The sequence below is a fragment of the Scyliorhinus canicula genome, chromosome 20 (assembly GCF_902713615.1).
Source record: "Scyliorhinus canicula chromosome 20, sScyCan1.1, whole genome shotgun sequence".
Classification (NCBI taxonomy): Eukaryota; Metazoa; Chordata; class Chondrichthyes; order Carcharhiniformes; family Scyliorhinidae; genus Scyliorhinus; species Scyliorhinus canicula.
The window spans coordinates 61718051-61745981 of NC_052165.1; the positions used below are offsets into that span (position 1 = coordinate 61718051).

At 44.2% G+C, this 27931-nt stretch overlaps 1 protein-coding gene across 1 annotated transcript in view; it reads left to right on the forward strand.

Moving 5' to 3' along the window:
• Positions 1-7314: 7314 nt before the first annotated feature.
• ttll12 (tubulin tyrosine ligase-like family, member 12) overlaps positions 7315-27931 on the forward strand; it is a 58420-nt gene continuing 37803 nt past the window's right edge. The window contains exons 1-4 of the mRNA XM_038780762.1: positions 7315-7564; positions 16803-16963; positions 19016-19214; positions 20031-20190. Of these exons, the coding sequence (XP_038636690.1) occupies positions 7373-7564; positions 16803-16963; positions 19016-19214; positions 20031-20190 (712 nt within the window). The 5' untranslated portion in view covers positions 7315-7372. The remainder of the gene's footprint in view (positions 7565-16802; positions 16964-19015; positions 19215-20030; positions 20191-27931) is intronic.

Consider the following 27931-nt stretch of genomic DNA (forward strand, 5'->3'; position numbering starts at 1 on the left):
GTAAACTTGCTCAGAATATAAAAACAGACAGTAAAAGTTTTTACAAATATATAAAACAAAAAAGAGTGGCTAAGGTAAATATTGGTCCTTTAGAGGATGAGAAGGGAGTTTTAATAATGGGAGATGAGGAAATGGCTGAGGAACTGAACAGTTTTTTTGGGTCGGTCTTCACAGTGGAAGACACAAATAACATGCCAGCGACTGATAGAAATGAGGCTATGACAGGTGAGGACCTTGAGAGGATTGTTATCACTAAGGAGGTAGTGACGGGCAAGCTAATGGGGCTAAAGGTAGACAAGTCTCCTGGCCCTGATGGAATGCATCCCCGAGTGCTAAAAGAGATGGCTAGGGAAATTGCAGATGCACTAGTGATGATTTACCAAAATTCACTAGACTCTGGGGTGGTCCAGGTGGATTGGAAATTAGTAAACGTGACACCACTGTTTAAAAAAGGAGGGAGGCAGAGAGCAGGAAATTATAGGCCAGTGAGCTTAACTTCGGTAGAAGGGAAGATACTGGAATCTATCATCAAGGAAGAAATAGCGAGGCATCTGGATAGAAATTGTCCCATTGGACAGACGCAGCATGGGTTCATAAAGGGCAGGTCGTGCCAACTAATTTAGTGGAATTTTTTGAGGACATTACCAGTGCAGTAGATAACGGGGAGCCAATGGATGTGGTATACCTGGATTTCCAGAAAGCCTTTGACAAGGTGCCACACAAAAGGTTGCTGCATAAGATAAAGATGCATGGCATTAAGGGTAAAGTAGTAGCATGGATAGAGGATTGGTTAATTAATAGAAAGCAAAGAGTGGGGATTAATGGGTGTTTCTCTGGTTGGCAATCAGTAGCTAGTGGTGTCCCTCAGGGATCCGTGTTGGGCCCACGATTGTTCACAATTTACATAGATGATTTGGAGTTGGGGACCAAGGGCAATGTGTCCAAGTTTGCAGATGACACTAAGATGAGTGGTAAAGCGAAAAGTGCAGAGGATACTGGAAGTCTGCAGAGGGATTTGGATAGGATAAGTGAATGGGCTAGGGTCTGGCAGATGGAATACAATGTTGACAAATGTAAGGTTATCCATTTTGGTAGGAATAACAGCAAACGGGATTATTATTTAAATGATAAAATATTAAAGCATGCTGCTGTGCAGAGGGACCTGAGTGTGCTAGTACATGAGTCACAGAAAGTTGGTTTACATGTGCAACAGGTGATTAAGAAGGCAAATGGAATTTTGTCCTTCACTGCTAGAGGGATGGAGTTTAAGACTAGGGAGGTTATGTTGCAATTGTATAAGGTGTTAGTGAGGCCACACCTGGAGTATTGTGTTCAGTTTTGGTCTCCTTACTTGAGAAAGGACGTACTGGCACTGAAGGGTGTGCAGAGGATATTCATTAGGTTAATCCCAGAGCTGAAGGGGTTGGATTATGAGGAGAGGTTGAGTAGACTGGGACTGTACTCAGTGGAATTTAGAAGGGTGAGGGGGGATCTTATAGAAACATTTAAAATTATGAAGGAAATAGATAGGATAGATGTTGGCAGGTTGTTTCCACTGGCGGGTGAAAGCAGAACTAGGGGACATAGCCTCAAAATAAGGGGAAGTAGATTTAGGACTGAGTTTAGGAGGAACTTCTTCACCCAAAGGGTTGTGAATCTATGGAATTCCTTGCCCAGTGAAGCAGTTAAGGCTCCTTCATTAAATGTTTTTAAGGTAAAGATAGATAGTTTTTTGAAGAATAAAGGGATTAAGGGTTATGGTTTTCGGGCCGGAAAGTGGAGCTGAGTCCACAAAAGAATCAGCCGTGATCTCATTGAATGGCGGAGCAGGCTCGAGGGGCCAGATGGCCTACTCCTGCTCCTAGTTCTTATGTTCTTATGATATAGGTTTTTGAATCTGGGTTTTTTGTGTCAGATAAAGCTGGGCTTCTATTGTGCTTCGAGAAGGGTTATGGCATCAAGAGTAAATCTGCTGTGGAGAAGTGTGTGATGAATGTAGGAATTTCAGATATATTGCATTATATGTAGTCGGTGCAGAAAGGGTTGAATGCCTGGGTTAGTATGTGATTGCTGCAGTCATATTTTTTAAAATCCTGGTTTGAAAGGCAGCTGGATGTTTGGAGACAAGTCCAATTAAAGCATCGTAAAAGTTAGCTCATAAAACTTTGTTTATATAAAGATGGTTTCATGGGGTGTAGATAATTAGAGACATTGTGTTCAACTTAGTAAAATGATGTAATTAATGGGAGGAGACAGGAGCTTAAACAGTCAGGTTTTGGGTATTGGAGTTTCTATTCAGTTTTGATCTGTCTGTGAACATAGAACATAGAGCAGTACAGCACAGAACAGGCCCTTCGGCCCTCAATGTTGTGCCGAGCCATGATCACCCTACTCAAACCCCTATACCCGTAACCCAACAACCCCCCCCCCCCCTTAACCTTACTTTAATTAGGACACTACGGGCAATTTAGCATGGCCAATCCACCTAACCCGCACATCTTTGGACTGTGGGAGGAAACCGGAGCACCCGGAGGAAACCCACGCACACAGGGGGAGGACGTGCAGACTCCACACAGACAGTGACCCAGCCGGGAATCGAACCTGGGACCCTGGAGCTGTGAAGCATTTATGCTAACCACCATGCTACCCTGCCGCCCCGAACAGACTAGTAGCTGCTCTAAAAGCAATTTAATTTAAAAGAATTTGCCTACGAGATTTCTGAAAAGGCTGGAAGTTTTAACAATAGTTTGACACAGGCAAGAATCTCCAAGCTGTTTCCTGGAGGATCTCCTTCACACTGGTTTATCCAAGGCATCTCTTTACAGCAAGTATTCCTGGGTTGGCTAACTATATTTAAAAGTGGATTTTGACCTGAGATGGGTTTTGCTTGAGTGAAGATAAAAGATACAGTTCAGATTTAGTGTTTCATTGTCATTGTTAAGCATTATTTAACACACAGCTATCAATTATTTTCTTGTGTGATGTCAAGTTATTTTAATCCTCTGTTAGTAATAAAGTTTGTTTTAATATACCACATCCCTATTTGTGTGGAATCACTCCTGGATGAAGCATCCTTTCCTTATAGTCTTACAAATTAAATAAAATATTGGGGTATCTGTTCGGTATCCTAGCAACTGTTGGGGTCTGGTCCATGATCGTAATAAGTGGAAGTCGTTGCTTAGCAACCCAGGGCACATTTAGGGTAGGAAGGCATTTCAATTTTAGTTTTTAGCTGTATATATTGCATTTGAAGATAGGAAGTCAGAGAGTGAATATCTCTCAGCTCTGCCAGAAGAAAAGCTGGACATGACAAGGATATTGCAAAAGTACAGACTTCCCAAAGAACCAGGTAAAGTCCAGATAACCAGGGAATTGGATCAGAAAGTTGGTCTGAGGAAGACTAAAGTTTGTTTTAATAAACAAAATGTTTTTTATTGGGTTTTTGAACAAGGTATAACTACTGTTATGTACACAAGATAAGAAACATATATATATACACATATATAGAAGAGAAGGGCACACCCCAATATACCAAAGAGAAGAAAATAATACATAGTAAAAAAAATACAATAAAAAATGAAATAGAATAATTGGTAGGGTATTGTGCACCAGCTCGACAGCGGCAGCTCTGTACACCTGGCAAAAATTATTTACACCACGTAAGTAGCTGACTGCTTGTGGGGGGGAGGGGGGGGGGGGGATTGTGGAGGCAAATATACATTTGGGTGCCGGGGAGATAATTACAGTGTGCGATATTTGGCTGTGTTTCGTGTTCTCCCGGACGGATCTCGCTGCTGTCTCGCGCTCGGCTCCGCTTCTGCTGCTCCTCCCGTCCTCTGTCTTTGTTTTCCTCGTTCCCCGCTCCCAGGGTCGAGAGAGAGAGAGGCCTCTTTGTTCTTGCCTCGTGGTGGTCACTGCCGGTTGGGGGGGGGGGGGGGGGGTCGGTACCCACTGCTGTCCCCGCTGCTTTGTCCCCAATGCTCTGTCCCCGCTGCTTGGTCTGGGCCGCAGTACGTCACACCCTGCGGTCTCCTGGTGGGGGTGGCTGGGTCGTTGGTCGCTCCTCTGTTCCCTACTCTCTGCAGGTTCTGCCCCGCTTCGGTCCGGGCTGCTGCTGCTCCGATCCTGGCCTGTGCTCTGGTGCCGTGGGGCGGGGTGGGGGGGGGGGTGGTTTTGTTGCTGCGAATACCCCCTGAAAAAAAGCCCCGACCTCGTTGACCTGCGGGAGCCCCTTTTTTTGCGACCGCTCCGCTCGCCAACCAGAAGGCCTCCAGGAAGACTAAAGTTAAGGGAACAGAGGTGAAGATGTTGAACAAGGTACTGTTCATGGGAATTGAAAGGAAAAGCAGATAAAGTGTTCTGAAGTAAAGAGACAGCTGCAGTAACCAGATTTAAAATAGGAAAGCAGACTTCAGAGGTAAATCAAAAGTTTGGTGCCCTCTTAATAGTTCTGGAATCGATAGTTAAAGCAATTGTCAAGAGTTTGTGTCAAGACAAAAGGATCCTCAAGGGGGAGGTGTAAAACCTGGATTCAAAACTTTGATGGAGGAGTTGAGGGAAAATATTTGAAAGTGTGTCTTTTTGAAAGCGGAATTTGAAATCACTCACTTCGAAGTGGGAGTTCATTGAGACAAGGTTGTTCATGGTACAAGAATCATCTGAGTGGATTTTGAAGAGGAATCCACAGTAATTCACTTGGGTTCAGAGTGGGGTATGTCTGACCACAGCCAGTTTGTGTAGTTAGAAAGAGTGTGTGTTACTGAGACCATCATAGTCTAAGATATATGTTGTATCCTATGTTAACCTTAAAATATGTATATTTGTGAAGATAAGTGGGAGTAATGGAGTAGTGTATTATTGTCAACCTTTTCATGTTTAATAAATATTTTCCCTATTGTTCAAAACTAATTAGGGGTCCTGTGACTCTGTTCCTCCACGTTTAAAAAAAATTATGATTTTTGAGCCAGGGTTGAAATTTGGAATCTTATCCTCCATTAGTAACACCAACTAGGATTGTAACACTCCACAGTTGCTGCCAGATCTGTTGGGTTTACCCAGCATTTTCTGATTTTATTTCAGATTTCCAGCATCCACCGTATTTTGAATTTATATATCCTACTAGTTCTCTCATTAGCTTGGACGGTGAGTAGATTGCTTCAGGGGCCCGTGTGTGTCTCTGAGCAACTTAATATCATCTGCAAAAATAATAACAGCGTAGTTCTTGCAGGAATGCTCAGAATAGACACTCGGAGGTTGTCCCTTAATATATCGCCCTGAATAAATAGGATTGATTTAAATTATTTTTTTAAAATTACCAAGAAAAATTCATTTTTGAGATTTGGATGGGGAAATGTGACTGAACTTTTCTAAAACATAGGCTCAGTTGGAGTTTTGTGTCCAGTTCTGAGCACCACACATTAGGAAGAATGTAAAGGCTTAGAGAAGGTGCAGCAAAGACTTACAAGAATGGCTACAGGGATGAGAAACTTCAATTATGAGAATACAAGAGAGAAGCTTGGGCTGTTCTTCAAGAAGATTGAGATGAGATTTGATAGAGGTGTTCAATATCATGAAGGGTCTGAACAGTGTTGATAGAGAGAAACCATTCTCGTTGGCGACAGGAAAAATATTTTTTAGCAGTTAACGAACATGCAAGTTTCAAAAGATATTTGGTATTCAAAATGGTCAACCTGAAATTTCACTTCAGTGAAATGCGTAAGTGGTAAAACATTTGTTTTGGCTGTGTATTTTTGAAATTGCAGTTCACCTGCGAGGGCTGTAAAACAGAGGATGCAGATTTAAGCTGATTCTCAAGAGATGCAAAGATGACTTGAGGAAAAAAAACATTTTTATATTCAGTGGCTGGTTGGTATGCCAACTCTGGATGTATCTCTGGAGATTTCATCAGAACCTCCCACCTTCATGTAAGCCGGTTAAACACTAATTGTACTTCATTTCCAATAGTTTATGATCAATAAATAGCTGTGTTCAAAGATAACATTGATGATACCACCCCGACCCCACCCAGAATTGTTTGTAGCTAAGCCCTGGAAACTAATAATTAATTCCTGGAGATTCCAGGGCAATCCTGGAGAGTTGGCAACTCTTGGGATCTAGAATGTGTTGCCTGAAATTGGCAGCAGACTCAATCGAGGTTTTCAGCACAGTGTGCTAAACAGCTGGCTTGTAATGCAGAACAAGGCCAGCAGCGCAGGTTCAATTCCTGTACCAGCCTCCCCAAACAGGCGCCGGAATGTGGCAACTAGGGGCCTATCACAGTAACTTCATTGAAGCCTACTTGTGACAATAAGCAAATATTATTATTATTATTTTCAATAGAGAATGCGATAACAACTGAAGAGAAAAACTTTGCAGGATCATCCTGGAGGTGAAGGTGGGATGGGGGTTTTGGCACTAGATGAGTTGCTCATGCAGGGACAAATGGCCAAATGGCATCTTATTGTGCAATAACCGTTGTACAAGTTGGATGCTGCCACTTACAGCCCTCTGGACTCAACATTGAGTTCGGCAACTTAACATGTTGACCTTTTTCCTCCATCTTAAATCCCCCCTTTCTATTTTTTTTAATATTCCATACATGCAGCATGGTAGCATATTGGTTAGCACAATTGCTTCACAGAGTCTGCATGTTCTCCCCGTGTGTGTGTGTGTGTGTGTGGGTTTCCTCCAGGTGCTCTGGTTTCCTCCCACAGTCCAAAGATGTGCGGGTTAGGTGGATTGGCCATGCTAAATTGCCCTTAGTGTCCAAAATTGCCCTTAGTGTTGGGTGGGGTTACTGGGTTATGGGGCTTGGGTGGAGGTGTGGGGTTGGGTAGGGTGCTTTTTCCAAGAGCTGGTGCAGACTCGATGGGCCAAATGGCCTCCTTCTGCACTGTAAATTCTATGAAAAATCTTTGTATTTCCTCAATGCAAACTCTTACTTACACCCCAAGGATAAAACAGTAAATAAGAATACTGATCTGAACTGGTCATGTATACTTTAAAATGGAACAACAGTAAAACAGGGTGTTTTTCCCCCCTTCAGCCCTCTCACACCAGGTCATCCGTGTTTTGTTAGATTTCAGTTCCGACAAAGACTTCCGAGATGGACTCGCAAGGTTAACTCTAGTTGTCTCCTAATTTCCAGCGTCATCCATTCTTGTTCTGAGATTCCAGTTGCCGCAGTATTTTATACAAGAGCAAATGACTGCGGATGCTGGAATCCGAAACAGAAAACACTGGCCAATCTCAGCGGGTCTGACAGCCTCTGTGGAGGGGAAAGGGGAGCTGAGGTTTGGAGTGTGGGCGGCTGTGTGTTTGGTGCCTGCAGGCGGCGCCTTCTCCATGTGGTTGGAGCGGTGCAGCAGCCGGAATGCGCTGTGTGTTCCGGGCTCTGGGGGAGAATCAGTGTCCATATCTCCAGCCAGCAGCTCTCACAATGGAACCATGCGCGGAGCAGGAAGCCGAGCTGCAGCTTTTCACAGACCTTCACGGAGCAGCGCTGGAAACGTCGGGAGTGCCGCCGCTTTACTGGAAGAGTTTGCACCACAAGCTGGCGCAGGAGGTTGTGCCGGTTCACAATTTAGCAGCAGATTTGTCGATTGGGGCGGCGGGTGGGATGTGATACAAACCCTTCCGGTGCACTGTGCGAAAGGTGTCCAAGTTGCTTTTTGTTTCGGTGCCGGACCATTTTTAAGTGGTTAAATATTTCTGCAAGGCTTTCCCAAAAGGGATCATGCACAGAGATAGCTTCCTTTTTATTTTAACAAGTCCGGTTTGCACTGATATCTCAGCCCTGGCAGCAATTGGATTGAAAGACCTTTGTTCCGAGGAAGGCCGCTGCAGCGAGAAATTCAGTTCAGAGTTCCTTTGCAGAGTTAGCCTGGAATTGCGGCTAGTGCAAATTAGGTTTTGCTGGTTTGGGGATTGATCTCTTCCGAGTTGCATTTATCCAGTGCATGTGCAGAAAGTGGCTCATTGCCAGTTAGTCACTTTTTAAAATGTAGTCACTTGTTTGGTGGGTAATCCTTGCAATGATATATATGACTACTTAATCTCTTGCTGCTGATAGTCGAGGGGTAAACGTTGGCTGGAATCCTGGGTGGGGTTCCTTTGTTATCCCTCCCATTTATAGTAGGCCTTTAGATTCCTAAAACACTGCAAGTAAAGTCGCGATACAGACTAATGGAATGTATTAAAAAAAATCAAACGAAGCTTCGAAAGGGATATTGAAAAGCAGAGGTTATTTAAACTTTTATAGAACATTAGTTAAACCATATTTGGAGTACTGTAAACAATCCTGGTCCCCAAATGATAAATTCTATAGAGAAGTTGCAACAAAAAAATTGCTGCAATGATGCTAGATTTTACTTCTCAGTTCTATGAGGAACGATTGAACTGGTTGAGGCAAAGAGAAGACTGAGGGGTAGGTAACCTGACTGAGGTGAGATTATGAATAGTTTGATGGGGTTAGGTGTGAATATGACCAGACTAAGGCTCCAAAAATATAGTTGATAATATGGTGGTTCCCAAAGTGGGTTACATATATATTAGTGCGAATGTCATTATGGGATACTTTTCTCTTAATTGTGTAATGGTGGATTTTCAGGGATGTGAACACGTTTTTGACCTCCATGCTAAATGGGAAAGATTTCAAACTGATCTAGCAACTCACAAATGGACATACACAAGGGCATTTGTCAGCAGCATCAGAATTACTTACAACCACAATCTGTAATCTCTTGGCCCAGCATACCTCCCACTCTACCATCACCATCAAGCTGGGAGATCAACTCTGGTTCAATGAAGAATGCAGGAAGGTATGCCAGGAGCAGCACTCTGCATACCTAAAAATGAGGTGGCAACCTGGTGAAGCTGGAACATAGGACTACTTGCAAGCCAAACAGCATTTACGATAGCCAGAGCAAAGCAATTTCATAGCCAATGGATCAGATCTAAATTGTACAGTACTCCCACATCCAGCAGTGAATGGTGACGGACAATTAACAAGGAGAAGGAGGCCCTACAAATATCCCCATTCTCACCAATGGAGGAGACCAGCACGTCTTCGCAAAATATGAAGCTGCAGCATTTGCAACAATTTTGAGCCAGAAGTGCTGAGTGAATGATCCAGCTTGATCTCCTCTGGAGGCCCCCTGCATCACGGATGTCAGCCTTCAGCCAATTCGATTCACTCCACATGATATCAAGAAACTGCTGAAAGCACTGGATAGTGGAAAGGTTTTGGGCCCACACAATATTCCAGAAATAGTACTAAAGTCTTGAGCTCTAGAACTAGCTGAGCTCTAATTCAAGCTGTTCCAGTACAGCTACAATACTGGCATCTACCCGGCAATGTAGAAAATTGCCCAGGCATCTCCTATACACAAGAAACAAGACAAATCCAACCTGGCCAATGACCCAGTTTTAGGCAAATCAAATAAACTGAGGGACAAATTAAAAGGACAGCCCCTTTAAGGGATACTTTTTTTATTTTTAAATTTAAAGTACCAATTATTTTTTTCCAATTAAGAGGAAAATTAGAAAGACCAATTTACCTACCCTCCATATCTTAGGATTGAGGGGGTGAGACCCATACAGACACTGGGAGAATGTGCAAATTCTTCCTGGGGCTGGAATCAAACCTGGGTCGTTGGTGCCGTGAGGCAGCAGGGCTAACCAGTGCACCACCGTGCCACCTCTGTTACAGGGATACTGCCCGACTAATTACTGCCCCATCAGTCTGCTCTCTGTCATCAACAAAGTGATGCAAAGTGCTATTTGACGGTACTGTTAAACAATATTTATGCAGCAATAACCTGCTCACTGACTCAGTTTGGGTTCTGCTAGGGCCATTCAGCTGTCATATCAGTTCTAGGATACCATCGCAGGAGTTCCTCAGGGTTGTGTCCTAGGCCCAACCGTCTTCTGCTTCATCAATGACCATCGCTCCATCATAAGATCAGAAGTGGAGATGATTGCACAATTTGGGACTCCTCATACTGAAGCAGTCTCTGCCCATATGCAGCAAGACCTGGGCAACCTTCAATTTTGGGCTGATAAGTCGCATGTAACATACATTCCATGCAAGTGCCAGGCAGTGACCATCTTCAGCGAGAGAGAATTCTCCCCATGGCATTGAAGGGCATTTCCATTGCTGAATTCCCCACTTTGGAGTTACCATTGATTGGAAACTGAACTGGACCATCCATATGAATACTGTGGCTACAAGAGCAGGTCAGAGGCTGAGAATTCTGTGGCGGGTAATTCCCCATCTGACTCCCACAGCCTGTCCATCATCTACTACGACTCAGGAGTGTTAGAGAATACTCTCCCCTTGCCTGGATGAGGTGCCTTATCAAATAAAATGTGACACTGAGTCACAAAGGAGCTATGAGGGCAGATGACAAAAGCTTAGTCAAGAGGTAAGTTTTCAGCAGCAGGTTGAAGGAGGCGAACTGGGTGAGAGATTTAGGGCCTAGAACTGGACAGCTGAATGCAGGTGTACCAGTAGTAGAGTGATTCGAATATGTGTTTAAGAGTCCAGAATTGGAGGAGCGCAGAGATCTCCAGGTTGTGAAGCTGGAGGACTAGTGAGATCGGGAGAGACAAGGTCATAGAAAGATTCAAAACTCCAAAGGGTGACAATTCTTCTCTTGCCACTGATCTCTGGCTAGCTGTTAGAAGCTAACATAATAACAAGCAAATTATAACACATACATCTAATTTTCGTTTTCTGTTTTATTGTTCCCACCCCCAGCATACACACCCTTTGGTTTGATTTCCACCTATTGCTTTGTGTGGCCCACACTGAGATCTGAATGGAGTGGAGGATTTGAACCCACATTTTTCCACTTCACATATGTTAATGTCCCAGTACATAGTGTATCACGTCTCTTGGTAGTGTAAATTAGTTTGTACCTGGGTGATGTCAAATTGATGGTTCGATTTCAGGACATTAAAGGAAAAGGCCTGATGATAGTCATGTTGCAATTCACAGAGCTGCTTTTGAGATTGCCAGAATGAGTGACATGAAGCTGTTGGATCATTGTAAAAGCGCAACTGGTTCAAGAACTTTTTGACCGGCTGTCCTGACTTAGTCTGCCTATATGTGACTCCAGTCCCACACCAATGTGAATGACTCCGATCAATTTCTGTGGCAAACAGGGATGGGCAATAAAGACTGACCTCACCAGTGGTGCGCAATTCTTGAATGAATTTGAAAACATGATTGTTTTTCTAACAGGAAAGTAATATTGGCAATATGCCAGAAATAGTGAAAGGATGAAAGAGGGTATGTAGAAGCAAACTGTTTCCAGTAGAAGTGTTATAGAACATAGAACACTACAGCGCAGTACGGGCCCTTTGGCCCTCGGTGTTGCGCCGACCTGTGAAACCATCTGAAGCCTATTTGACCTACACTATTCCATTTTCATCCATATGTCTATCCAGTGACCACTTAAATGCCCTTAAAGTTGGCGAGTCTACTACTGTTGCAGGCAGGGCGTTCCACACCCCTACTACTCTCTGAGTAAAGAAACTGCCTCTGACATCTGTCCTATATCTACTACCCCTCAATTTAAAGCTATGTCCCCTCGTGTTGGTCATCACCATCCGGGGAAAGAGACTCTCACTGTCCACCCTATCTAACCCTCTGACTATCTTATATGTCTATTAAGTCACCTCTCAGCCTTCTCCTCTCTAACAAAAACAACCTCAAGTCCCTGAGCCTTTCCTCGTAAGACCTTCCCTCCATACCAGGCAACATCCTAGTAAATCTCCTCTGAACCCTTTCCAAAGCTTCCACATCCTTCCTATAATGTGGTGACCAGAACTGCACGCAATACTCCAGGTGCGGCCGCACCAGAGTTATGTACAGCTGCAGCATGACCTTGTGGTTCCGAAACTCAATCCCCCTGCTTATAAAGGCTAGCACACCATATGCCTTCTTAACAGCCCTATTAACCTGGGTGGCAACTTTCAGGGATTTATGTACCTGGATGCCGAGATCTCTCTGTTCATCTACACTACCAAGAATCTTGCCATTAGCCCAGTACTCTGCATTCCTGTTACTCCTTCCAAAGTGAACCACCTCACACTTTTCCGCATTAAACTCCATCTGCCACCTCTCAGCCCAGCTCTGCAGCTTATCTATGTCCCTCTGTATCCTATAACATCCTTCAGCATTATCCACAACTCCACCGACCTTCGTGTCATCTGAAAATTTACTAACCCATCCTTCTACACCCTCTTCCAGATCATTTATAAAAATGACAAACAGCAGTGGCCCCAAAACAGATCCTTGCGGTACACCACTAGTAACTGAACTCCAGGATGAACATTTGCCATCAACCACCTGTCTTCTTTCAGCTAGCCAATTACTGATCCAAACCGCTAAATCACCTTCAATTCCATACTTCCTTATTTTCTGCAATAGCCTACCGTGGGGAACCTTATCAAACGCCTTACTGAAATCCATATACACCACATCAACAGCTTTACCCTGATCCACCTGTTTGGTCACCTTCTCAAAAAACTCAATAAGGTTTGTGAGGCATGACCTACCCTTCACAAAACCGTGTTGACTATCGCTAATCAACTTGTTCTTTTCAAGATGATTATAAACCCTATCTCTTATAACCTTATCCAACATTTTACCCACAACCGAAGTAAGGCTCACAGGTCTATAATTACCAGGGTTGTCTCTACTCCCCTTCTTGAACAAGGGGGCAACATTTGCTATCCTCCAGTCTTCCGGCACTATTCCTGTCGACAAAGACGACATAAAGATCAAGGACAAAGGCTCTGCAATCTCCTCCCTGGCTTCCCAGAGAATCCTAGGATAAATCCCATCTGGCCCAGGGGACTTATCTATTTTGACATTTTCCAAAATTGCTAACACCTCCTCCTTTTGAACCTCAATTCCATCTAGCCTGGTCGACTGAACCCGAGTGTTCTCCTCGACAACATTGTCTTTCTCCAGTGTAAACACTGACGAAAAATATCCATTTAACGCTTCCCCTATCTCCTCTGATTCCACACACAACTTTCCACTACTATCCTTGATTGGCCCTAATCTTACTCGAGTCATTCTTTTGTTCCTGATATAACTATAGAAAGCCTTAGGGTTTTCCTTGATCCTATCCGCCAACGACTTTTCGTGTCCTCTCCTCGCTCTTCTTAACTCTCCCTTTAGGTCCTTCCTGGCTAACTTGTAACTCTCAAGTACCCTAACTGAGCCTTCATGTCTCATCCTAACATAAGCCTTCTTCTTCCTCTTGACAAGTGCTTCAACTTCCTTAGTAAACCACGGTTCCCTTGCTCGACAACTTCCTCCCTGCCTGACAGGTACATACTTATCAAGGACACGCAGTAGCTGTTCCTTGAAAAAGCTCCACATTTCGATTGTACCCATCCCCTGCAGTTTCCTTCCCCATCCTATACATCCTAAATCTTGCCGAATAGCATCATAATTGCCTTTCCCCCAGCTATAATTCTTGCCTTGCGGTATATACCTATCCCTGCCCATTGCTAAAGTAAACATAACCGAGTTGTGATCACTATCACCAAAGTGCTCACCTACATCTAAATCTAACACCTGGCCGGGTTCATTACCTAGTACCAAATCCAATGTGGCCTCGCCCCTTGTTGGCCTGTCTACATACTGTGTCAGAAAACCCTCCTGCATACACTGCACAAAAACTGACCCATCTATAGTACTCGAAATATAGTATTTCCAGTCAATATTTGGAAAGTTAAAGTCCCCCATAACAACTACCCTGTTACTCTCGCTCCTGTCGAGAATCATCTTTGCAATCCTTTCCTCTACATCTCTGGAACTATTCGGAGGTCTATAGACAACTCCCAACAGGGTGACCTCTCCTCTACTGTTCCTAACCTCAGCCCATACTACCTCAGAAGACGAGTCCTCAAGCGTCCTTTCTACCGCCGTAATACTTTCCTTGATTAACAATGCCACACCCCCCCTCTTTTACCATCTTCTCTGTTCTTACAGAAACATCTAAATCCTGAAACCTGCAACAACCATTCCTGTCCCTGCTCTACCCATGTCTCCAAAATCGCCACAACATCGAGATCCCAGGTACCAACCCATGCTGCAAGCTCACCCACCTTATTCCGGATGCTCCTGGCGTTGAAGTAGACATACTTCAAACCAGCGTCTTGCTTGCCGGTGCCCTCTTTCGAACTTTTAACCCTATCCCTGACCTCACTACTCTCAACATCCTGTACACTGGGACTACAATTTAGGTTCCCATCCCCCTGCTGAATTAGTTTAAACCCCCCCGAATGTTGTGAATATGCTTAATTTCATGATTTGTATGTTTTAGGAATTAAACATAAAATTAATAGGGGGAAAAACTGGGTTTGATAAACTATTAAACATCATTAAGATGATTGCCATTCAAAGGATGGTCCATGTTTACTTTTAAAGGACTAGAGTTAGGGGTGCGAAGCAATAAACACAACTCATCTGCTCTTGGCTTCTTAATGGAGTCAAGGGATTTGGTAAGATTATAGTTGTCCCTATTAGAGGGATAAATTATTCATGCTATTTCCCCAGATCAAAGAAAGATTGGAAAGCAACTGGTAAACAAGGGATGTTCTTAACAGTATTTATATTTTCTGTTTTGGAATATGAAGTGAATTAATTGAAATCTCTATCTGGGACAGCCCATGGTTGCCATGAGGATGGACTACAGGGTGGCAGTCTCTTGTTTTGGATTTTCTAACAGATGCAAGCAGTTATGTTTGGAGCTGGAACAGCCTGGAAGTAGCAGAGAGAGAGAACTGCCAGGAGCTATCGACCACTTAGCGAGAAGGCAGTGAAATCCATGCTTGATTTGGAGCAGGGGAGGGGTGCTCGAGGAGAGTTAGAGCAGGGGTGGGCAAACTTTTCCATGCAAGGGCCACATTCAGAAATTCACAATTTTAAAGGGCCGCATAGTATATTAAGTAAAATAATTACTTCACCCGGTTATGATTCTGGGCGCCTCATATAGAACATAGAACAGTACAGCACAGAACAGGCCCTTCGGCCCTCGATGTTGTGCCGAGCAATGATCACCCTACTCAAGTCAACGTATCCACCCTATACCAGTAAGTAACCCAACAGCTCCGCCCCCCCCCCCATTAACCAAATTTTTTTTTTAATGACTTGGTGGGCCGCATAAAGACCTTTGGCGGGCCGCATGCGGCCCGCGGGCCGTAGTTTGCCCACCCCTGAGTTAGAGGATCAGTGGGCTGAATCTTAGTGGAAGGACCCCAAGGGATTTTATACCTCGGAGAATATCAGGATCAAAGTGATGTACTACGGCAACACACCAAGCCTTCTTCAACAATACCTTCCAAACTTGCAACTGTTACCACCTGGAAGGACAAGGGCAGCAGATGCACCACTTGCACGTTCCCCTCCATGGCACACACTGTTCTGACTTGGAATTATATCACTGTTCCTTCAGTGCCGCTGGGTCAAAATGCTGGAAATCCCCTCCTAACAGCACTGTGGGTGTTCCTACATCATGGTTCAGGAAAGCAGCTCACCACCATCTTTCGGAATGGGAAATACATGCTGGACGTGTCGGTGACACCTAGATGCCATGAACAAATTTCAAAAGTGATTTTCTGAGAGCTGTGGTACACATTGGTTTGGCCCAAGGAGAAGTGAAAGAAACCTCAAGATCCTGGAAAGCATAAGGGAATACTGGCAGATATAACAGGAGAGTGACTCATTGAGGTTTTTGGTTTCAAGAATAGCTAAGTTCGTAGAACTGGCTTTGTTTAAGTCTTGTGCACTAAAGGTTTTGTTTAAAACCAGAAACTGGGAGTTAGAATTTATTTTGAAAGTTAATGGTGGTCCTCGATAACGAGAGGTCAAGAACAAGGGACCATATTTACACGATTAAATGCAAGAGAATTAGGACAGGAGAAACGCCATTCCACAGAGGTGTCAGGGTGTGGAATTACTGCAGGGTTAGTGGCTGAAGCAGAAACTATTTGCAATATGCAAGGTTAGATTGGTTAAGTGAATGAGTGAAGAGGTTCAAAGTAACAGGGTAGGTGTGTGTGAGATTAACACTAATTGCGTAGAGGATAAACACCAAAATGGATTTTATGTGATGTAACTGCTCTGCAGGGTTCGGGACAATTGAATATTGAACAAGCGGGCTCCATACTTCATTTATTTAAACAAACGAGCCGCCAGTTAGTTTTGAATCTGAATGTCAGTTATGAACGTTGAAACAAACTATTGCATCCGATGGCCGGATCAGTTATTGAACTAAGTTTGTGAAGGAAGTAATAGGCCATTTAAATGGTGCCTTTCTTGCCCGTCGATCATTCCAGATGTTTTATGTTTATGGTAGCACAGTGGTTAGCACTACTGCTTCACATTGCCAGGGACCCGGGTTCAATTTCCGGCTTGGGTCACGTGTCTGTGCGGAGTCTGCACGTTCTCCCCGTGTCTGCGTGGGTTTCCTCCGGGTGCTCCGGTTTCCTCCCACAACCCCCGAAAGACTTGTTAGGTGAATTGGGCATTCTGAATTTTCCCTCCATGTACCCACACAGGCGCTCGTGTGATAACTAAGGAGTTTCACAGTAACTTCATTGCATTACAAGCCTACTTGTGACACTAGTAAAGATTATTATTATTGAACAGGCACAAAACTGGAAAATGTAAGCCAATTTGCCAGACTTCTCTCAGAAATATGGCATTTTCTTGAGGATTTACATCCCTTCCCCTTTTTCTCCAGTTTTGCAAAGCTAATGTTACGTGTCGTCTTCAGGTGTTTGATGCGGGTGACGTATTTGGGATCATGCAAGTCGAAGATGATGAGATTGATGAAGATGCTGAAGAGAAAAAGACGACACTTAACCCTGGAGCACCGCCCGTTTACAAAGTCATTATCACCAAAGAAGATGGACTTCAGGCTTCAGACGGCAATAGGTAAGGGACTGTTTCGTAGAAAAATGTGAATACTTTGCTTAGTCAACTATTTTAACAGTAAATGTTGCAAAGAATAGAAGCACTAATTTGTTGTGTGCTGAAAGGCAATTTGGCTCCGTCTTGTTACTGTAAAGGAAACATTCTAGAATATGTAAATAAACTAATCCTTGAACTGCATCAAAGGTTATTTCACTGAAGAGGGACTCTTTTAGCTCTGACTTGTATTGCATGTTTTGCCAACATAAATGATGATTGGATGGGCATCTTGCAACTCTGGACTTTAGTCCATTCAATGAACTTTTGGTTGTGCCCCCACACTTACGATAATGTTGACCCAAAACTGCTTTGCCTTTTAGCTTTGGGTCAATTTAGTTCTATCCATCCACTGGACTGTCTTATATTGTCTCCTTCCTGACTCCTAGGGGAAATACGTATCTCGTTTTATTTTTGCAATGGCAATGGCAGAATTCACTTTGTGTTCATTTGCTTGTACATTATGATTCCTTCTCTGGACCTGAACCTCATGCTTCCATGACCATTTTAAGTTTTAGGCCCCTCTTGTACCTTTCCATTTTTAATCCTTCCCTTTTTCTCATTTGGCTAAACCACTTGTCAATTCTCTCTTTAGATATTTTGCCGCTATTGATCCTTAATTTTCCTTCTCTCTGACCATCATTCCAGACTTGAATTCCGCTTGAGCACTCCCAGGCTTTTGTTTGGCATTCCATGCCTGAATATGCCTTCTAAATCCAACTCCTGTGTCAAGCCTTTGGTCATCCCCTTAATATTTTTCCTTCAGCCTCTGATCTCTTTTTGATACATCTCCATGAAATGCCCTTGGTTTTGTTTTCTGGTTAAAAGTTATCTCCAATGGCGAACAAAAATAATTTGACACAAAAACTGCTTTGAGGTTCAAGTTGCTCAGGATGTTCACTCAGTGCAGTGAAGACTCCAGCATTACAGAATTGTTGAGGCACAGAAGGAGGCCATTTGGCCCATCAAATCTGCACTGTCTCCAAATGAGCATCATGGCTTGGTGCCATTCCCCTGCCTTTACCCCATGCCCCTGCACATTGTGTCATTCAAGTAATCATCTAATGCCCTCTGAAATCCTCGATTGCACCTGCCTCCACCACACTTCCAGGCAGTGCATTCCAGACCCGACCTGTGAAAAAGCTTTTTTTTACAACACACATTTGCTTTTTTTGCAAATCACTTTAAATCTGTGCCCTCTCTTTCTTGATCCTTTTACGAGCGGGTGCAGTTTCTCCCTATCTACTCTTGTCCTGCTCACTCATGATTTTCTCTTAGCCTTCCTGTCCCCAAGGACAACCAACCCAACCTCCTAACACAGTTGAAGAATTTAACAACTTGCATTTGTCTGGCACCTTCAACGTGGTAAAATGTCCCAAGGTATTTTCTAGGTGTATTATGGTTATTGAGCCACATTGGGTGATAATCAGGACAAGTCACTGAAAGCTTGGTCAAATTAATGAGCTTTAAGGGGTAATGAAGCGAGAAGGTGGAGGGAGAGAATTCCTGAATTTAGGAGGTAAGTAGCTTGGGGCAGGGCTGCCGGTGGTGGAGCCGTTCAAATCAGAGATGGATAAGAGGCTAGAATTAGCGGAGCACAGATCTTGTAAAGTTGTCAGACTGGAGCAGGTTAAAGAGATGGGGAGGGATAAGGTGAAAGAGGCATTTGAAAACTTAAAAACAGAATTTTAAGCCTGAAGAAGTGAAGAAGGGGCATATGGACTGAACGTTAACTGTGCTTCTCTCCCAGATACAGCATAAGGTTAATGAATCCTAACTTTCAGAATGAGCATGACGGATGAAATAAATGTCAGGACATAACCTGAACAAATGAATTTCTTTCGGTGTCCCATTATAGATAAACATGTGGTTTCTAACCTCTGTTTTAGACTATTGTCTCCTTTTATTTTTAAACACACGATCAATTAATTTTAGAAACATGTTTTGTATTTTGCTGCTTTACATTGAAAGTTTTGTTTACTGCAAGACTTTTCATAATTTTTGGTATCTCAATCTCAGCATTTTCTTAATTGACCATGCCTGGACATACCGAGTGGATCAAGCTCGTCAGCAGTTATGGGAGGTCCCTGGCTTACTCCACCGTATGGCCAACCTTGCTGGGGTGGAATTCCATGGCGAGGTACCAGATGATGATGTTATTGATGATGTGCTGGCAGAGTTGGTGAGGTTCAGCCACACGTACCAGCTGTCGCAAGGGGTAAGTAAGATCCGCGAGGCAAAGTCGTCAGAGGCAGGGCAATGCCAAGCGATGTCCGACAAGTTAGTTATAGAACCTGTGCAGTTTCACTGAATTTCTGCAGAACAGATTCTTTAACAACAGAGCGAACTTTGCCATCAAATTGTCCCATTAATGAATTATAATGCTGGAAGCTAATAGAGCAGAATTGTATTTGGTAACACCAACAATCTAATTTAATGTAATGGTAAAAAAGTCCAGTTGTCCACTTTGAACTACTAAAGGAACAGTTTTTTGCTGATAGGTTAAAAAGATTGATTTTTTTTGATGAAGGAGAGCTATCATATATCATTTTATCACACGATCCTGGATTAAGGCATTTAAAATCTTAACGATACAGTAGATTGATTTTCCCATCGTAAGAGCAGAGAAAGTACGGCGGCACGATAACATAGTGGTTAGCATTGTTGACAGCGCCAGTGACCGGGTTCGAATCCCAGCAGGGGCCATGTCTGCGCGCAGTCTGCACGTTCTCCCCGTGCCTGTGTGGGTTTCCTCCGGGTGTCCAGTTTCCTCCCACATCCCGAAAGACGGCTTTTTTTTTTAGGTGAATTGGACATTCTGAATTCTGCCTCAATTTACCCGAACAAGTGCCGGACTGTGGCGACTAGGGGATTTTCACAGTCCCCTCAGTGCAGTGTTAATGCAAGCCTACTCGTGACACTAATAAAAATGGTTATATTATTGTTATAATTAGTGTCAGTCATGTTTATGGACAAATAGAAGTGCTGATGTATAAACTCACTGTCGTTGTTTTTTCTATACTTTTGACTACAGTCAGCTGAAGAGCAAGTGCCAATTTGGTACGTTATGGATGAGTTTGGTTCGCAAATCCAGCATTCGGATGAACCAACTTTTCGAACGGCTCCATTCTTTTACGGGCCAGGACATACTGCTTTCAATTTGCTCTGGCCACTGAGAGATCTTGATCATGGTGGTAAGTGACTGGCTGTTTGTTATTCCTGCTGGTCAGCATTGAATAGAACTCCCCAAGTACTACTAGTAGTCACTGGGAGCAAGTTGTAATTCTTGATGTATAAATTGATGCCAATTCTTTTTAAGAAGTTACTCACCGTGCATCATCATTTAGTTTTCTCAGCAAGTTTTCTAACATTCTGTTCCTATCTCCACAATTCCATTTTTCTCTAATTATTTTCCCCAATTGCACCATGTGCAGATTTTTTTTTAAAAACTCCTTTTTTAAAAATTTAAAGTACCCAGTTCTTTTTTTTCCCAATTAAAGGGGAATTTAGCGTGGCCAATCCACCTACCCTGTACATCTTTGGATTGTGGGGGGCTGAGACCCACGGGGAGAATGTGCAAACTTCACACGGACAGTGACCCGGGGCTGGGATCGAACCTGGGTCCTTGGCGCCATGATGCAGCAGTGCTAACTACTGCGCCATCGTGCCGCCCTGTGAAGTCTGATTTCTGGATTGGCTTACTGTGCAGTTATCATTTATTTGTATCTCCTCCAGCATGTCTACGCTGAACAAAGCCACAGTTTGTATGTTACTGAAGCGGCGGTGAGGGGGTCTTAAGGCATGACCCCTTACAACTAGATAGCTAGGATAGCACTAGAATAACTCAATGTAAGTTAATTTATTGAGGACTGAAACTAACTATAGAAAATATAAGTATGTATTCTTAAAACATAATATATTCTTAAAACATAATAGTAACAAGCATTTAAACCCTTGCTAATAGTAAGAGCCCGCAATGTATAGTGGCGGCAATGTAGAGTGGGATTTAAGCTTACTAACTTGACCACATTCCTGAGAAAGACAGATCCACACAGAGTCACACACAAACAATGTGGTCAGCAGAAAGACATCCAGGGGAAGCAATTCTTATAAGCAGTCCAAGACATCCTGTACACAGACAGGCAGTGGTACAGTGAAGATCCAAATTATGATGAGGGGAACTAGAAATGCGGAGAGAGAAAGACAGCGGATAAAGAAGTCTTGAAAAACAACAGATGGTATGATAACCCCATAACCTGATCATGCATTTACCATGCCACTGGAAGTAAAATTCATTGGTCAAGGTATAATATAATCTCTAGCTACAAGGATTGGACCCAGTCCAGCTGAGGCAGGGACTTCTGGAAGTTGTATAATTATTGAACCTAAAGAGATGTAAAGCAGAGTTGGTTTTGGCACTGACCCAAATCACTCTCCCTCGTTGACCAAGCTTGGAAAATAAAGCCACCTTAACCAGAGTTTCTGGCTCCGCGAGTCTGTGAGCTGAACTGTAGTTAAGAAGGGAAATCCCTCACGTGAAAGGCAGATCAATACTTAGTCTCTGCAAACAGTTACCAAGAGACTAGTCACTTGTTCAGGAAAAGGGAATTCAGCGGCAAGTAACTCCACTGTTTGACATTCCAAAGCCTATGCACTATTTACAAGGTTCAAGTTAAGAGTGTGATGGAATTTGCCTAGATGAGTGCTGCTAAAACAACTCAAGAAAGTTCAACACCATCTAGGACAAAAGCAGCCTGCTTGACCGAGGCCCCATCCATCACATTAAACATTTACTCTGTCCACCACCACTGCACAGTGGCAGCAATGTGTGCCAACTACACTGATGCACTGTGACAACTCACCAAGCTTCTTTCAACAGCACCTTCCAAATCCATGACTGTAATCAGCTAGAAGGACAAGGGCAACAGTCACGTGGGAACTTTACCTCCTGCAAGTTCCCCTCCACTGGGCAGGGTGCATACTTTGCCCGGGACGTGGGAGTGCTGTCGTGGCCAGGGCGTGGAGGGGTTGTTGTCTATCTCGATCCCCAGGTAGTGGAATTTGTTTTGGGTTAGTTTGAAGGGTTAGACCCTCCAGCTCCATCCCTCCACCGTTCGGGTTCACCATGAATACCTCACTCTTGCTCTGGTTGAGATTATAGCCCAAGAAGGTCCAAACTCTTCCAGGAGCCTCATAACCTCCTTCAAGCCATTTTGTGTGTCCAAGATGTAGAGGAGCAGGTCATCCCAATAGATTGAGACTCTGTGCTGTCTGCCTCCTCTTTGGGATACCGTTCCAGCCTTTTGCGTCTCGCAGAGCGATCACCAGGGATTCTGGAGCGGGGACAGTGGGCTTCCCTGCCTGGTTCCTCGGTGCAACTGGAAGTGTTCAGAGCTGGTGGTGTTGATACGAATGCTCGCCTTGGTATGTTGTACAGGAATTTCAGAATGAGGTGAACCCCCATCCCGAGACCAAACCGCTCTAGTACCTCATGAGGTACTTCCGGTCGACTCTGTCGAAGGCCTTTTCTGTGTCCAGTGAGACGATCACCTCTCGTGTTCTCTCCCCGAATAGGGTTAGTATCACATTCAGCATCTTTCTGATATTCGCAGTTTGCTGTCTACCTTGACAAAGTCGCCTGGTCCTCTGTGACCCCTTCTGGTACACTGTCTTCCAGTGCCTTGGCCAGAACTTTCGCTAGTATTTTTGCTTCTAATTTAAGCAGTGAAATGGGTCTATATGATCAGCATTCCATTGGGTCTTTGCCTTTCTTGGGTATCAGTTATATGGTGGCCTGCGTTGGTCTAGGAGGCAAGGTGCCCCTCGCTAGCGAGTCTGCAAACATCTCCCATAGGTGCAGGGCCAGAGCTGGTGCAAATTGTTTATAGAAGTCCGCCGGGAACCCAGTCCTATAGGTGCTTCCAGCTCCTCTTACCTGCCGTCCCCCATGACTGGCATGTCCAGTCCATCGAGAAACCGATTCATCCCCGAGTCCCCGTCGCGGGGGGGGGGGGGGGGGGGCGGTTCAGAGGTGTACAATCCCCAGTAGAAGGCCTCAAATGCTTGGGTGACCTTTTTTGGTTCAGCTACCAGTCCGCCTCTGCTATCCTTTTACCTGGGTTATTTCCCTTGTGGCTGCGGGCTTTCTCAGCTGGTGAGCCAACAGATAACTAGCCTTCTCTCCATGTTCATAAAAGGACCCCCCTGTTTGGCGGAGTTGTCTTCCTGCTGGATAGCAGGTAAAAGTGTATTTGTAGTTTTTCCCTCTCTGACAGAATCTCTATGGTCGGGGCCTCAGAGTACCTTCTGTCGACCTCCAAGATGGAGTCGATCAGTTGTTGCCTAGCCGCCCTCTCTTCCCTATATCTACGAGCCTTGTAGGCTATAATCTCTCCCCCATTCTGGTTGTTAGTGATGTACTCGCCTATGGCCTGTGATATTTTCTGGCAGAAAACCTTGTCGGCCAAGAGGTCCGTGCCCAACCTCAATGTGGGGCGTTGGGCATGGCTCGTCTCCAACCTCATGGACATGCAATGTGGAGTGTGATCGGAGATGACTATTGTGGGTTATTTTGCTCTTGCTATGTTAGGAAGCACCGATTTCCCCACTGTAAGGGAATCGATACGTGTGCATGCTTTGTGCACCGGCGAAAAGAATGGGAATTTCTTCTCACATGGTGTAGGAACCTCCATGTGTCCACTGCCCCCATCTGCTCCATGAATGCTCCCAATTCCCGAGCCATGCCTGACTTTTTCCCCATTCTGGTGTTTGATCGGTATGACATTGGGACTTGCACATTATTAAAGACCACCCCAACCCCAATTGATCAGTCGGTGTGCGTCAATGTTGGAATCACTGCTGACCATGATGTACCGTCCCCTTGGGTCCGTAACCGTCCTTGTCACCTTAAACACCGTCCTCTTACTAATTAGTATGGATACCCCCCCTCCCCCCCCTTGCCCTCGTCCTGTAACATGAATGGTACGTCTGTCCCATGCAGCCCTTCCTTACCCGCATGCGGTCGGTCCTTCTCCCTCAGGTGCATCTCTTGGAGGAAGGCTATGTCGGCTTTCAAACTTCTCAAATGGGCAAAGACTCTGGATCTTCTCACTGGGTTGTTAAGTCCCTTAACCCCTTAACGGTCCAGGTGACTACCCTGGTGGGGGAGTTTTCTCTCCCCTCCCCTTCCTGCGGGATCAACTATACTTACCTGGTGGACGCGCTCCTGCATTCTGGGGTTTTCCTTTGTTGGAGAGCAGGCCAAAATGGCCTCACCAGTCACTGTTCTCACCTTTGTCCCGGGGGCACTCCGAATTGGCTGTTGCGGCACCATTTTGGTCCTTCAACCTGCACCTTACCTTCTGAAACCAAACTGAATCCTAATCCTTTCTTTTCCTTGTGTTTCCTCTTTCTCTCTCCCACCCCCACCCTGTATAGGAATCAGAGCTAAATATGACTCTAAAAATGTAATTCATTTCCACAACAGTAAGAAAAAGGTGATAATGATGTATGTTGCCCACAGACTCAGAATTAAGATGATCACAAAATTGTAAATAATCTGAATGTTTGCTTCCTTCCAAAGGAAGTTGGGAGAAGGACCAAAGAAAACATGAACAATATGCCACTCCCCATACTAATGTATCCCAGGTAAAATGTAAGAGATGGATGTCCCAAAAAGGCTCAGCAAATTGGCTCGGAAGGAGTGGATTTATCCCCGAGTGCTGAAACTAGAGGGAAATTTTGAAATGCTGGCAATCAGGAGGAAATCAGTAGGCACGAGGGAGAAAGCAGTGGGCTGGAAATCACCTCACGTAGAAATGGTAGCAAAACAACCACCAGTGACTGTGGGTTTGTGTAAATTACCTTGTTATAATTGACACATGATTTCGAGGAAGATCCTAACTTCAATGCGCAAGCAGACTTAAAAGCTCTGTGATGCAGTGTTTCTTGACTGTCAAGCTTTGGACAAGGTCCCCCATAAATGCTTTGTAGTTAAACTCAGTTATGAGAACTCAGTGTATACCTTGGAAATGGACCAGAGATTGTTTGAAAGGCAGTAAACTGAGTCTTTGTTAAAAGAATTTGACTTTGGAGTTAGCGATAGGGGCTGTATGGATCCTTATGTTAATCCGTCTCTGACTTGTTCTTTCCTTTTAATTTCTGTTCTTTTGCCATTTCAATTTTTGTCCCTGGACAATTGATGGCACCTATAACTTTAAGATGAACTGTGCCTTTAATTAGAGTGGCTGGTAAACTTAGGATTGACTTCTGACCTCCAGCAAAGCAGTTTGCAAATTGCTGTTTGTATGTTGTATCAGCAGATTTAAGGGAATTCCGTGATGGCACATCTTGATGGACTTGGCTGGTTCTAATTGCTGATACTTAATGCTGATTGGTGCTGACCGTTCTGGAATATTCCTATGGAATGTTGAATATTCCTGGAATCTCTCTCTCTCTCTCTCTCTCTCGCTCGCTCTCTCTCTCAAGACCTTTCTCTCTGCACAACCAGATTGAACTTCAGTGAAATCTAGTCCACCACCTAGCTGCAAGCAGGATTAGTTTTTTCAAACCCCCTTTTAAAAACCTGTATGGGGAACTCTGTTATTATCTCAATAAGGCTGTTGGGCATTTTAGCGGAGTTGGAAACAAGAATTTAACCGGCCTGAGACAGTTCCGCTGAGTGAAGGCCAAGATAGACAACTCCCCAGAGGGAATGCTGCAGCCTGGGAGTTTTGACCGAGTGTTCCTGCCACAGGATCTCCACGGGCAGTCCACCAGTGGCTTTGATCGCTAAGCATCCTGGGAGGACAGCCTGCCGCAACAACTTCACCATTGGAAGCAAGGTCACTCAACACTTTTCATCTGGATCCCTCTTATTTCATCCCCCTCCCTCTGTATTTGTTTGTCTTGTGTGTGTTTGGGTAGAGGGTGGGATGGTAAAAGTAGTAGATTAGTTGGCCATTTTTCCATTATAATTATATCATAGTTCAACTTTGTTCCTGTCATAAGTAAACAGTTATTGTGTTCAACTTACAACCTTGGTGGCTATAGCTTATTGAGCAGTCAAGGGGCTAAGGATTCTGCAAACCTTATATATTGGTTAATTCACTTGTGTTGGGCCTCCGGGGTATGAGGGGCTGGAATTGACCATGCACTAGCCCAGGATGTCATAACAGGGTGATTGAGTGGAATGCCTCAGTGCTTGATATTAGAATCACGTACGTTTGTAATTTATGATCGTGACCTGGATTCAGAAACTCAGTGCGTAGTGTTCAGATTTGGAAATGATTCAGTACTTGAAGAAACAGTGGGAGAGGCAGTTCTAATTACAGAATCGGCGAGCTAAGGCAGATAAAGGAGCAGAACCAACAACAGAAGATATTTAAAAGTGCTGCACCTCGAAATTAAAAAAACTATCCATGTGTTCCAAGAATAGTCTTAAAATAGCACAACGAAGGGTGGCACGGTAGTGCAGTGTTACCACTGCCGCCTCACGGCGCCGAGGACCCAGACTTAATCCCGGCCTTGGGTCACTGTCCCTGTGGAGTTTACTCATTTTCCCAATGTCTGGGTGGGTCTCACCCCCACAACCCAAAGACGTGCAGGGCAGTGAATTGGCCACACTAAACTGCCCCTTAATTGGGGGAAAAAAAAGAATTGGGTACTCCCAAGTTTATTTTTTAAAATAGCACAACGAATAAAGCTGAATTAAATTTGGGAGCAAACTTGATGCTGTTCCTACCAACTAGTGCGGAGTAGCAATTAACGAAAGGAATTGAATCTTTAGCCACTTAACTGAGACAGTAAACCACAGATAAACTGCAGATGCTGGAATTTGAACCAAAAACAGATAATACTGAACAATCTCAGCAGGTCTGACAGCATCTGTGAAGAGAGCTGACATTTCGGGTCTGGATTACTCTTTGACGCTTTTGACAAAGAGTCATCCAGATCTGAAATATTAGCTCCCTTATCTCTGCACAGTGGACTACATGCTGGGATCAAACCTTATGCTCAGTCAGACCACCTTTGAAAACTGCAACCAGTTTTACTTGCCATGAAGTGACAGAGAAATTCAAATGCTGTTGGAGAGGGTAAAGAAGATCCACAAGGCTCGCCTTCATTCTGAGGGCTGTGAGTTTAAGAGGACAGGTGGGGGAAAGGTTAGACTTTTCAACCTTTTAAAGCAGAGTTTTGAAAGGTGATCTCAAGCTACATAAAATTAAGTAATTGTGGTAATCCGGGTCACTGTCCGTGTGGAGTTTGCACATTCTCCCCGTGTCTGCGTGGGTCTCACCCCCACGACCCAAAGATGGGCAGGGTAGATGAATTGGCCACGCTAAAATTGCCCCTTGATGGAAACAAAATTGGGTCCTTTAAAAAAAAATTTTTTTTAAGTAATTGGGGTAATAAACCTGCAATACAACTTTAAATTAAACTGAGATTAAATTAAAGGTTCACCAATTCAACACTAAGAACAAAGAAAAGTACAGCACAGGAACAGGCCCTCCAAGCCCGTGCCGACTATGCTGCCCGACTAAACTACAATCTTCTACACTTCCTGGGTCCGTATCCCTCCATTCCCATCCGATTCATGTCTTTATCAAGATGGCCCTTAAATGTCACTATCGTCCCTGCTTCCACCACCTCCTCCGGCAGCGAGTTCCAGGCACCCACTACCCTCTGTGTAAAACAAAACTTGCCTCGTACATCTACTCTAAACCTTGCCCCTCACACCTTAAACCTATGCCCCTTAGTAATTGACCCCTCTACCCTGGGGAAAAGCCTCTGACGATCCACTCTGTCTATGCCCCTCATAATTTTGTGGACCTTTATCAGGTCGCCCCCTCAAACTCTGTTGTTCCAGTGAGAACAAACCGAGTTTATTCAACCGCCCTTCATAGCTAATGCCCTCCATACCAGGCAGCATCCCGG